The 12513-nt window shown below is 44.6% G+C and overlaps 1 protein-coding gene across 2 annotated transcripts in view; it reads right to left on the reverse strand.

The window, feature by feature from the left end:
* LOC141073662 (uncharacterized) overlaps positions 1-12513 on the reverse strand; it is a 91924-nt gene that overhangs the window by 72475 nt on the left and 6936 nt on the right. For both annotated transcript variants that reach the window (XM_073561014.1, XM_073561019.1), the window contains 4 exons: positions 8504-8649; positions 8195-8374; positions 7987-8110; positions 7807-7904 (listed from right to left, as the gene is read on the reverse strand). In XM_073561014.1, the coding sequence (XP_073417115.1) occupies positions 7807-7904; positions 7987-8110; positions 8195-8374; positions 8504-8581 (480 nt within the window). In that variant the 5' untranslated portion in view covers positions 8582-8649. The remainder of the gene's footprint in view (positions 1-7806; positions 7905-7986; positions 8111-8194; positions 8375-8503; positions 8650-12513) is intronic.

Consider the following 12513-nt stretch of genomic DNA (forward strand, 5'->3'; position numbering starts at 1 on the left):
ACCAAGGACAAAACAAGAAACACAACAAGAAGTTAAAAAGCAAGAATTTAACTTGGCCTATAAAAAATTTTGGGACAAATTTTAAAAGATTGTGAAGCGGATTTGATTTAACCCCTTAAAGGGAAGGTGCCGTGTTTTTTCATAATTTAATGTAAAAAAGAAAATAGTATAAAAAGATATTGTCCCCTAAGCTTGACTCAGTGGTGTGTATGGTTTGTTTGTTTTACTGTATTATTGCAGCCACTGGGGGCTGCCATCTTACCTTTCTGGCTGCTGAACGACACTTTCCATGCTCATTTACGGCAGTCCCTGGGCATAAGACATAACAGTCGGCTCCCCACCCTATCTCTTTCATTGCAGCAGCATCAGGAGTGAACTGGCCACGCCCCTGTGGGCAGCTCAATTCACAGCTGTAGGTGTGGCCAGGCGCCATCTTATTAGAGCCCAGTGCTTTCCTTTTAGCTCCATTTACACTCTATTGCAAGCCCTGGATGCTGTACTGTTCCAGCATAACGGCTTGGATGTTCACTCTGCACATACCAGCTGTAGGAGAGGAACGAGCTCCTGGACACCAAGCTGCTCTTTCCAAAACACACGGCCAGCTGCTGCCCCTGCAAAACATAGGAGGAGCTTCTCCCTGCTGTTTCAAAACACTTGGCAATCTGCTGGACATCTAATCCTAACCTGTGTGATACTGATTGCTGAGCTGTGTATCTAATCCTCTCCTGTGTGATACTGTCTGCTGATCCGTGTATCTAATCCTATCCTGTGTGATGCTGACAGCTGAGCCCTGTATCTAATCCCCTCCTGTGTGATACTGACTGCTGAGCCGTGTATCTAATCCTCTCCTGTGTGATACTGTGTGCTGATCCATGTATCTAATCCTATCCTGTGTGATACTGACTGCTGAGCCGTGTATCTAATCCTATCCCGTGTGATACTGACTGCTGAGCCGTGTATCTAATCCTATCCAGTGTGATTCAGTCTGCTGATCCGTGTATCTATAATCCTATCCTGTGTGATACTGACAGCTGAGCCATGTATCTAATCCTCTCCTGTGTGATACTGACTGCTGAGCCATGTATCTAATCCTATCCTGTGTGATACTGACAGCTGAGCCGTGTATCTAATCCTCTCCTGTGTGATACTGTCTGCTGAGCCGTGTATCTAATCCTATCCTGTGTGATACTGACTGCTGATCCGTGGATCTAATCCTATCCCGTGTGATACTGACTGCTGAGCCGTGTATCTAATCCTATCCCGTGTGATACTGACTGCTGAGCCGTGTATCTAATCCTATCCAGTGTGATACTGCTCTCCTGAAATACTCTGTGCTGCTGTCACCCTGCTGGATTTATGTGTGAACTACATGGTGGTATTGTGTATGAACTATATGGCGGTATTATGTGTGAAGTATATGGTGGTATTATGTGAGAACACTATGGCAGTATTATCTGCTAAAAGGGGACCCATTCTAGGGTGGTTCTGACTGAGCACCTGCACATGGGTCAGGGGTAATAGGTGCAGTCAGGGGAGGGCTGGTGAGGCAGCTGAAGAGAGGGGTCTCATTTTTATCGTTACTGAATGGCTACATTTCCCCCCATCCTGCTTCCCAGCGTCACCCCAGACTGCGCCTGTCGCCTCGCTTTCACACATCGCCAGGACAGGATCTGAGGAGGAGAATGTGGTCTTTGCATGCAAAGTCTGGATCAGAACAGGCCATCAATCAGCAGAAATGTTTCCTGGATTTCTGTGGTGCTGTCACCCTGCTCCTCCCCATATATCTCCCTCTGTGCACCCCATAGACCAGCACACTGCTCTCCTGAAATACTATGTGCTGCTGTCACCCTGCTCCCAGAATCCTTGCAGCCTGCCATGCTCAGTGACCAAAGACCCCATTACTCTCCTCAGATCCTGTCCGGGCGATGTGTGAAAGCGAGGCGACAGGAGCCTGATGTATGGTGGAAGGAGCAGGGTGACAGCAGCACAGAGTATTTTAGGAGTGCAGTGTGCTGGTCTATGGGGGGGCACCCTGTTCGGTGCCAGGGATTGTACATAGAGTGCTGTGTTTTATACACATGGATGGACTGTCTGCTCCACAGAAATCCAGGACACATTTCTGCTGATTCATGGCCTGCTCTGATCCAGACTTTGCATGTAAAGACAGTCAGTAACTGCAGGAACTCCATACTGCCATTGTACGGAAGGACGGCATAGATGTAGGGCCAATTGACGTTGTGCTACGAGACCAGCTGGGAGATGTGATGATGCAGCAGGCCCTGCGAGAGTGTATGCGGGTTAAGCCAGGCATGACTTTTTCCTGAGGTTGGGAGTGAGGCGCGCAAGCAGGAGCAGGGAGTTATAGTGCCGATTGGGAAGGTATGGCATGGGGAGGTAGCTTCCACCATGACCGCTGCCCCCCAATGGGTGGAAGACTTGAAGGAGATTAAGTGGATCCGTGAAGGAATGGCTGAATATAAGAGGACCCCTGCTGTAGAGTCCAGCCCACTGGTGCGAGAGAGACCGCCCACATGCTACAACTGTGGAGTACTCAGCCCGAAAGAAGAAGAGACGACATGGACAGGTGATTCACGGCTGAAGATAAGAAGAAAGCTACCGTCAAAGCGGAAGAGGTGACAAGAGTTCCCTAAACGCACGCTCCTACGGTTCTCGTCAATGAGAAGGAAGAACCGCTAGTGTCGTCCCCTGAGGCGGAAAGTTTGCCAGCCGTCCGCTCACAAGACTCTGACCGGATGGAAGACATGAAGCAGCTGTGTAAGACAAGGAGTGTGGCTGAGGAGCCATGGGAAGTGACACCCGCAGAGCCCGGCGCAGATGATGAAGGTTCCGGCCTGTATTGTCTTAATCCATCTGGTTCTAGTTTTGACGAGAGTGCTCCTGTCAAAGGGGTGGGGAGCTATGGAGAAGAAGCACCTGTACTAAGCCCCCAGACTGAGGAACCCGAGCAAGGAATCCCTAAAGTTTTCGATAATGACAGAGAAAAGGACGAACCGTTTACTCAAACATCAGCTAGCGGAAAAGCTAAAAAGAAGAAGATAAAGCCAAGTTCAGCCGAAGTATTTTCTTCTGCAACTGCTGAAGATGAGGACTGGAGTATCTTCGACCAGCCTTACTGGAAGAAATTGGGACCAGTGAGACAGGAGGAGTTGCGAAACTTGTGGGCAGCTGTAGGTCTTCAGGTGGACATCACAGAGTACAGCAAACCCTCGCCCGTGGAATGGCGAGTTTTAAGAGAGGGAGAATGTAAGGACGTGAAGAGGAAGAAGAGTCAAAAAGGGGTTACCTTCTCTGCTCCGTAACCAGAACCACCTAGCCAGTCTCATTTAACTCCCCATTGCTTCTCTCTGCGTGGAGAGTAAAGGCCCTGTCAATAAACCATTTAACTCTTGGTCTGTCTAGGATCCGTGGCGACATCCTCAGAACCTGCAGCATATTACACCTGCTATGATGAATTTCTGGCTACAGATCTGCATAAAAAAAAAACATGAATCTGTCAATGAATGTATGGAAAAAGCCATTATGTTGTGGACTGTGGAAGAGAATTATGTGACCAGAATGAACACTGATTTCCAGCAGATGATACAGATATGACACAACTAACAAAACAAGATGGCAAAAAAAAAAAAATCAAGAAATTGACATCCACGTCACTTTTTTGATGCTTTCCTGATTTTTTTAAAGTGGTTTTTAGGCAAAGTACTCCCACAGACATGGTTGCAGAATAGAAAAATTTATTTTTAGGCCCAGGACTATCGGAGAATAAGATTCGAAAAATTTGTTTTTACCCACATTACTAGCTGAGACATGGGTGCATGAGAGTCAATTTTTTTTTATGCACATGACTCCCACAGACACTGTTGCAAATTAGAAAAATGTTTTGGTACTTACAGTACTATCACAGATATGGGTGCAGAGCACACATAGAGAGTGTTTGGAAATCTGCGCACACCCAAAACCCAATACTGTTCCTCACTACAGCTGCTTCCTGTCCCTACGCGAAGCAGAGAATAAAAAATAATCGCAAACCAGGCTGAAGAGTTCCACGTGGAGGATGAGGTAGATGTGGCCGTGTAGGTGGAAGAGGCAAGGGAGACCGAGTTACAGAGTGATCAAGGTAAGACGGGTCAGTGGACTGACCGAAGCACTAAGAGAATGAGTGAAACGGGTTCTAGTACTGGATGGAGCAAAATGTGAATGAAGTGAATGTCACAGGCGGGAGTTCTTTAAGCGTCATCCAGCTACAAATCTGGTTTTGGTCATATTGACCCCATCCCTTTAAGAGGGAAACAGAAACGGAACCACGAGAGGAAAAGAGGACTTTCATAGACTGTAATGTGGTACGAGGCCAGGATCTGCAAGAGCAAATGGGACTAGTGGAGTCTGGAACCAGGGAAGTGCATTGAATATGTATGGATATCCTCTGTGATGTTGAAACGTACTAGAATAAATGTTCCCGCTAGCGCTTGTATATAGTTTTCATCAGACTGTTGTTCAGTTAAACTGCGTTCTTAAAGGGAATCTGTCACCCCTTTTTTGAGATATCATATAATGATATCATTCAATTGTGTCACATAAGGATTCTCTTTGTACTTTTGCTTCCCCCTGACCCCGCACCTTTCATGCATAAATTTTATTTTATATCGGTTCAGATGTATGTATACTGCCGCTGTCCAGTCCGATGGGCGGGGCTTATTCAACTGCTCCCCCCACCATGTCTTGCTCCATACAAGAAGAAATGCGTAGAGCAAGACAGGGAGGGGGGGAGCAGTTGAATAAGCCCCGCCCAGCGGACCAGACAGCGGCAGTTTACATACATCTGAACTGATATAAAAAAGGTATTTATGCATGAAAGGTACGGGGTCAGGGGGAAGCAAAAGTACTAAGAGAATCCTTATGTGACACACAATTGAATGATATCATTATATGATATCTCAAAAAAGGGGTGACAGATTCCGTTTAAAGAACTAGTTCTCTCTGTCCTTGAACTGTAAAATATGTGGTCCTGGCAAGACAGCAATATCAGTTACATGTGGGCAGCAAGGGCATATACACTGTGTGCAGAATTATTAGGCAAGTTGTATTTGAGAGGATTCTTTTTTATTATTGAATAACAACTATGTTCTCAATCAACCCAAAAGACTCATAAATATCAAAGCTTAATATCTGTGGAAGTTGGAGTGGGTTTTTTTTAGATTTGGCTATCTTAGGAGGATATCTGTTTGTGCAATTAACTATTACTGTGCAGAATTATTAGGCAACTTAATAAAAACCAAATATATACCCATCTCACTTGTTTATTTTCACCAGGTAAACCAATATAACACAAAATTTAGAAATAAACATTTCTGACATTCAAAAACAAACAAACAAACAAACAAAAAAAAATAAAAAAAAATCAGGGACTAATATAGCCACCTTTCTTTACGATGACACTCAAAAGCCTTCCATCCATAAATTCTGTCAGTTGCTTGATCTGTTTACGATCAACATTGCGTGCCGCAGCCACCACAGCTTCCCTGACAATGTTCCGAGAGGTGTACTGTTTTCTCTCCTTGTAGATCTCACATTTTATGAGGGACCACTGGTTCTCTATGGGGTTCAGAGCAGGTGAACAAGGGGGCCATGTCATTATTTTTTCTTCTTTTAGACCTTTACCGGCCAGCCAGGCTGTGGAGTATTTGGATGCATGTGATGGAGCATTGTCCTGCATGAAAATCATGTTTTTCTTGAATGATACCGACTTCTTCCTGTACCACTGCTTGAAGAAGGTGTCTTCCAGAAACTGGCAGTAGGTCTGGGAGTTGAGCTTCACTCCATCCTCAACCCGAAAATGTCCCACAAGTTCATCTTTAATGATACCAGCCCATACCAGTACCCCACCTCCACCTTGCTGGCGCCTGAGTCGGAGTGGAGCTCTCTGCCCTTTACTGATCCAGCCTCAGGCCTATCCATCTGGCCCATCACAAGTCACTCTCATTTCATCAGTCCATAAAACTTTAGAAAAATCTGTCTTAACATATTTCTTGGCCCAGTTTTGATGTTTTATCTTATGTTTCTTGTTCAAAGGTGGTCGTTTTTCAGCCTTCCTTACCTTGGCCATGTCCCCGAGTATGGCACACCTTGTGCTTTTTGATACTCCAGTAACGTTGCAGCTCTGAAATATGGCAAAACTGGTGGCAAATGGCATCTTGGCAGCTTCAAGCTTGATTTTCCTCAATTCATGGGCAGATATTTTGCGTCTTTTTTATCAACACGCTTCTTGCGACCCCGTTGGATATTTGCAATGAAACGCTTGATTGTTCGGTGATCACGCTTCAAAAGTTTGGCAATTTCAAGACTGCTGCATCCCTCTGCAAGACATCTCACAATTTTTGACTTTTCAGAGTCCATCAAATCTCTCTTCTGACCCATTTTGCCAAAGGAAAGGAAGTTGCCTAATAATTAAACACACCTTTTATAGGGTGTTGATGTCTTTAGACCACACTTCTCCTCATTACAGGGAAGCAAATCACCTGATTTACATAATTGGCAGTTGGCTTTCAAGCCTACACAGATTGCAGTAGGACAACATGTATAAAAAGGATGATGTGATCAAAATACTCATTTGCCTAATAATTCTGCACACAGTGTAGTTCCTATAACACCAGTCCACATATCCAGCCAAAACCCCCTTCTTAATTTAACATGTAGGAGTGTAAAAAACTCCCTCCCACACACATACACACGTTACACAGCCAGTACAGGAAAGCATCTGCAGAACTTAAAACACACCCCCTGAGGAACCCATTTCACTGGTGTTTATGGTTGCATGCAGCACCGTGGTCTGTGCGACCACAGTGTTTTTCTTTTATCACACTATTCTCAATTGACATCATTGCATGTAAAACACAATAATCTAGCAGTGATGACCTTGTGCAAAGTTGTTCCGATTGCTTAATCTTCACATTCTGAAAACTGATAATTTCATACTGCACCCCGGGGTCATGTTTCTAATAAGGTTCAGTTGGGAAATAGCCAGTGTTTCTAATAATATGGCCATTCAGAGTATAATACTGGTGGATAAAACAAGACTGAACACAAGACCTTCATGGCCTTCTACACACTCTGTACAAATCACTCGTAAGACCACACTTGGAGTATTGTGTGCAATTTTGGACGCCGGTGCTCAAGAAAGACATTACTGAACTTGAAAGGGTTCAAAGGCGGGCTACTAAAATGATAAATGGAGATGGTTCACTACAATACCCAGAAAGGTTATCAAAATTAGGTCTATTTACTCTAGAAAAGAGAAGACTTAGGGGAGACTTAATATATATGTACAAATATATCAGAGGGCAATACAGAGATCTCTCCAATGAACTGTTTGTACCAAGGACTGTGACAAGAACAAGGGGGCATTCTCTTCGTTTGGAGGAAAGACAATTTCTGCACCAGCATAGAAGAGGGTTCTTCACGGTAGGAGCAGTGAGGCTCTGGAATTCTCTTCCTGAGGAAGTGGTGACGGCCAACTCACTGAATGAATTTAAGAAAGGAATGGATGCTTTTCTTGTGAGTAACAGTATAGAAGGTTACGAATAACATAATATTATAGGTAGATGGTTGACCCAGCTTAAGAGTCGGGAAGGAAATTTTTTTCCCTATGGAGAAAATTGGCTTCAACAATGCAGAACAGCTGCACTAAAACTAGGCTGAACTAGATCGACATAAGGTCTTCCTTCAGCCTTCAAAACTATGTTACTATGTTACATCATAGGGGAGATTTCATAACACCTTCTCTCCATCTACCTGATGATCCTGAGGAACATCAGGATCCTCTTGTTTACAGTTCTGTGGAAGAAGAGGACGGGGACATCTCTCTGGTATTGTCCTCTTATTGAATAGACCTGCAGAAAACATATTCAAGAACTGAATTCATCCTTCCATATAGATAATTATAGGCCGTGTGTATTTAGTCCTGGCTATTACCTGGGGATGTGAGGTGCCAGGGAATCTCCATCATGACGTCCTTGTACAGATCTTTGTGTCCTTCTAAATACTCCCACTCCTCCATGGAGAAATAGACGGTGACATCCTGACACCTTATAGGAATCTGACACATACAATGATACCGTCATCCCCCCCGATCCCTTCATAACATTACTGTACAATGTCCCAGCATTCCCAGCAGTGTCACCTCTCCAGTCAGCAGCTCAATCATCTTGTAGGTGAGTTCTAGGATCTTCTTGTTATTGATGTCCTCATATATCAGGGGGGGAGGTAGAGGCCCCATGATTGAGCTCAGGGGTCTTCCCCATCCCTCAGACACAGGGTCCTGACAGAGATCACTAGAGGTCTTCTTCACTACTGTGTAATCCTGTTTATGGAGAGACACATTAATAAATCTCACTACAGACATTTCCAGAGTCCTCACTTCTCCAGTTCTGTCCATCTGTTATTCCCATAGATAATAATGATGTAATGTGACGTCATCAGAATCTCTCACCTCTCCAGTAAGCCGGAAGAGGATCTCTAGGGCTAGCTGAAATATCTTCTGTGCAATCTTGTTCCTGTTCCTATCCATCCTTAATGGGTACGTTAGGAAAATTCTCTTATATAGAAGATCTCCATTAAGTGGATCCGATATTGGACCTGAAGGTGAGAAGATGACGATGTATCATCATGACGATCCCATGTAAGAAATTTCCTGAGACTGTTACCGGGTTCATATGATTAACTAGTTAAATCCCGCTGTCAAACGCTGACAGTGGGCATTTAACTACCGCTTCCGGCTGGAAGTGAGCGCATCGCCGACCCCGTCACGTCATCGGGGGTTGGCGACGCGTTGCCTTGACAACCAGAGGTCTCATAGAGACCTCTATGGTTGTTGCAGGCACATTGCTGTGAGCATCGCCCGATGGTGGGCACTTAAATCAATGCAGTAAATCTGCTACATATGGGCGATCTGCTCATCGCCCATATGTAGCAGAGCCGATCAAGTGTTGCATGCTTTTAACCTCCCGTGGAGGCTATTGAAGCATGCCAAACATAAAAAAAAGTTTAAAAATTAAAAAAGCTAAAAAAAACTAAAAGTTCAAATCACCCCCCTTTCGTCCCAATCAAAATAAAACAATAAAAAAAATCACACATATTAGGTATCGCCGCATTCAGAATCGCCTGATCTATCAATAAAAAAAAGGATTAACCCGATCGCTAAACGGCGTAGCGAGAAAAGAAAATTCGAAACGCCAGAATTACGTTTTTTTGGTCGTCACGACATTGCATTAAAATGCAATAATAGGTGATCAAAAGATCGTATTTGCACAAAAGTGGTATCATTAAAAACGTCAGCTCGGTCCGCAAAAAATAAACCCTCAACCGGCCCCAGATCACGAAAAATGGAGACGCTACAGGTCTTGAAAAAATGCGCTTTTTTTTAGCAAACTTTGGAATTTTTTCTCACCACTTAGATAAAAGAGAACCTAGACATATTTGGTGTCTATGAACTCGTAATGACCTGGAGAATCATAATGGCAGGTCAGATTTAGCATTTAATGAACCTAGCAAAAAAGACAAGCAAAAAACAAGTGTGGGATTGCACTTTTTTGCAATTTCATCACACTTGGAATTTTTTTCCCATTTTCAAGTACATGACATGCTAAAACCAATGGTGTTGTTCAAAAGTACAACTTGTCCCACAAAAATAAGCCCTCACATGGCCATATTTATGGAAAAATAAAAAAGTTATGGCTCTGGAAAGAAGGGGAGCAGAAAACGAAAAAAGCTCCGGTCATGAAGGGGATAAGTTAAAACGCATAGTCACTCACAAATAAGATCGACTGAAAAACTGAAACCAAATATTTTGTTATTATTTCAATGTTAAACAGGAAGACTGAGAAAACAGTCTGGCTTGTCTGATCTGTGTTCAAGGTGGCTTCTGACAGAGAAAAAAATGTAACTACCGCATTTTTCAGACCATAAGACGCACCTAGGTTTTAGAGGAGGAAGTTGGAAAGAATAATTGAAGCAAAAAATGTGGTCAATTCTGTAGTTAATGGCATATATGGTCCCCTCATCCCCATCCTGATACACATGGTCCCCTCATCCCCGTCCTGGTATACATAGCCCCCTTATCCCTATCCTGGTGTGCATGCCGCCCTCATCCCCATCCTGATAGGAATTGTCCCCCTTATCCCTATCCTGGTATGCAGGGTCCCCAATCTTTGTACTGGTATGCATGGCTTCATCCTTATCCTGATGCTGGTATGCAGGGAGTGGAGAGAAGTGAATACTCATTGCTTTAACACACAGGCTCTCCATGCATGTGCTGTGACACAGTCGCGACACATGCAACTACTGCCCCGATCTGCCGGTGAGCTTCATATATCGGGGTTCCCATTGTAGCTTATTCGGTAACTGCTATAGCTTGCCGAATAAAGGGGAGCCTGAACAAATTCACTCAACTCTATATCTAATCAGAGTACCACATACACCCAGGGGTGTATTAAGGGTAGCTAGGGCCCCAGGCTGTTCATACTCTGTGGGCCCCCGGTCATGTGACAGGGTCGGGAAGTCACTAGTTTTCATGATGCCTACGGTGCGTCAAGGGGCGGGAAGGGGTTAAAGGGGTTGTCCGGGCTTTTCACATAATCTCAGTACATATCTGGGCTGCAGAATGTTGACAATAAGTAATTTACCTTCTGTGGCTAGTCTGCACGGTTTCCAAGATATGATCTCTTGCTTGATACAAAAACGTCCAGGGTGTGTTCTGGCATTGAAATGAGAACTGGTCGTTTCCTCCTCACTAGTTTCACTTTCCATAGATCACTGTTCAGCGTGTGTCTGGGGGAGGAGCAGCTGCTCTCTGCAGTGAGGCTGCTAGAGGGGGAGGATTTGTTACTGTGTGAGGAGGGCTTCTTCATGTGGTCGGGGAGGGCCTGTTGCTATGGAGGGTGGGGTTGTTGCTATAGAGGGCATGTTTTAGTAGAGTAGGAGGAAACAACCAGTTCTCATTTCAATGCCAGAACACACCCCCCCTGGACGTTTTTCTTACAAGCAAGAGATGATATCTTGGAAACCGTGCAGACTGGCCACAGAAGGTAAATTACTTATTGTCAGCATTCTGCAGCCCAGATATGCACTGAGATTATGTGAAAAGCCCGGACAACCCCTTTAAATACGGAGGTAAAAAAACTTCTGCAAATAGGCAACGTGTGCATGAGGCCTCACAAATACTGAGGTAAAAAACATCAAATGCTCAGTGTGTCCATGAGGCTTTACAAATACTGAGTGAAAAACTCCCCAAACACTCAGCGTGTGCAAGAGGCCTTGCAAATACTGAGGTAAAAACTCACCAAATACTCAGCGTGTGCACGAGGCCTTACAAATACTGGAAGGCTTCCACCCAACATCTAGTCCTGACGACTCACCTGTACCTAACATCGAAACCAGCTGATAGTCTGCAATCACCTGCTGACCTGGACCCATGACCTGTCAGACAAGTTACTTCACATGAATCACACAGAGGCTTCTGCTTCATGAACTTCCCCAGATAGAAGAAGCAGCCTCCGATGTGCAGCCTGTGGTCAGATACACAGGAAGAGACGCTCCTCATCACAGGCTGTGCCCAACATGTCAGCAGAGGGGTTAATGCCACAGACAAGTCGCCGTCTCCTCACACACTGGACACGACGCTGCATCTGGCGACAAACAAGCGCACATTGCGCAATGTTAGTCATGTCCCAGATGTTCAGCATGTGGAGGACCAAGGGGGGACCAAAAAAGACCCCAGGATTGGAACAGGAGCATGGGAAAGTGGACGGCGGTCAGAGGGGCAGGGTTTATATAGGGGTCGGAGTAGGTAAATATATATACAGTGGGGCAAAAAAGTATTTAGTCAGTCAGCAATAGTGCAAGTTCCACCACTTAAAAAGATGAGAGGCGTCTGTAATTTACATCATAGGTAGACCTCAACTATGGGAGACAAACTGAGAAAAAAAATCCAGAAAATCACATTGTCTGTTTTTTTTCCTTTTATTTGCATATTATGGTGGAAAATAAGTATTTGGTCAGAAACAAGCAATCAAGATTTCTGGCTCTCACAGACCTGTAACTTCTTCTTTAAGAGTCTCCTCTTTCCTCCACTCATTACCTGTAGTAATGGCACCTGTTTAAACTTGTTATCAGTATAAAAAGACACCTGTGCACACCCTCAAACAGTCTGACTCCAAACTCCACTATGGTGAAGACCAAAGAGCTGTCAAAGGACACCAGAAACAAAATTGTAGCCCTGCACCAGGCTGGGAAGACTGAATCTGCAATAGCCAACCAGCTTGGAGTGAAGAAATCAACTGTGGGAGCAATAATTAGAAAATGGAAGACATACAATACCACTGATAATCTCCCTCGATCTGGTGCTCCACGCAAAATCCCACCCCGTGGGGTCAGAATGATCACAAGAACGGTGAGCAAAAATCCCAGAACCACGCGGGGGGACCTAGTGAATGAACTGAAGAG

The sequence above is a fragment of the Dendrobates tinctorius genome, unplaced genomic scaffold, assembly GCF_039654945.1.
Source record: "Dendrobates tinctorius isolate UK_male_01 unplaced genomic scaffold, ASM3965494v1 ptg000014l, whole genome shotgun sequence".
Classification (NCBI taxonomy): Eukaryota; Metazoa; Chordata; class Amphibia; order Anura; family Dendrobatidae; genus Dendrobates; species Dendrobates tinctorius.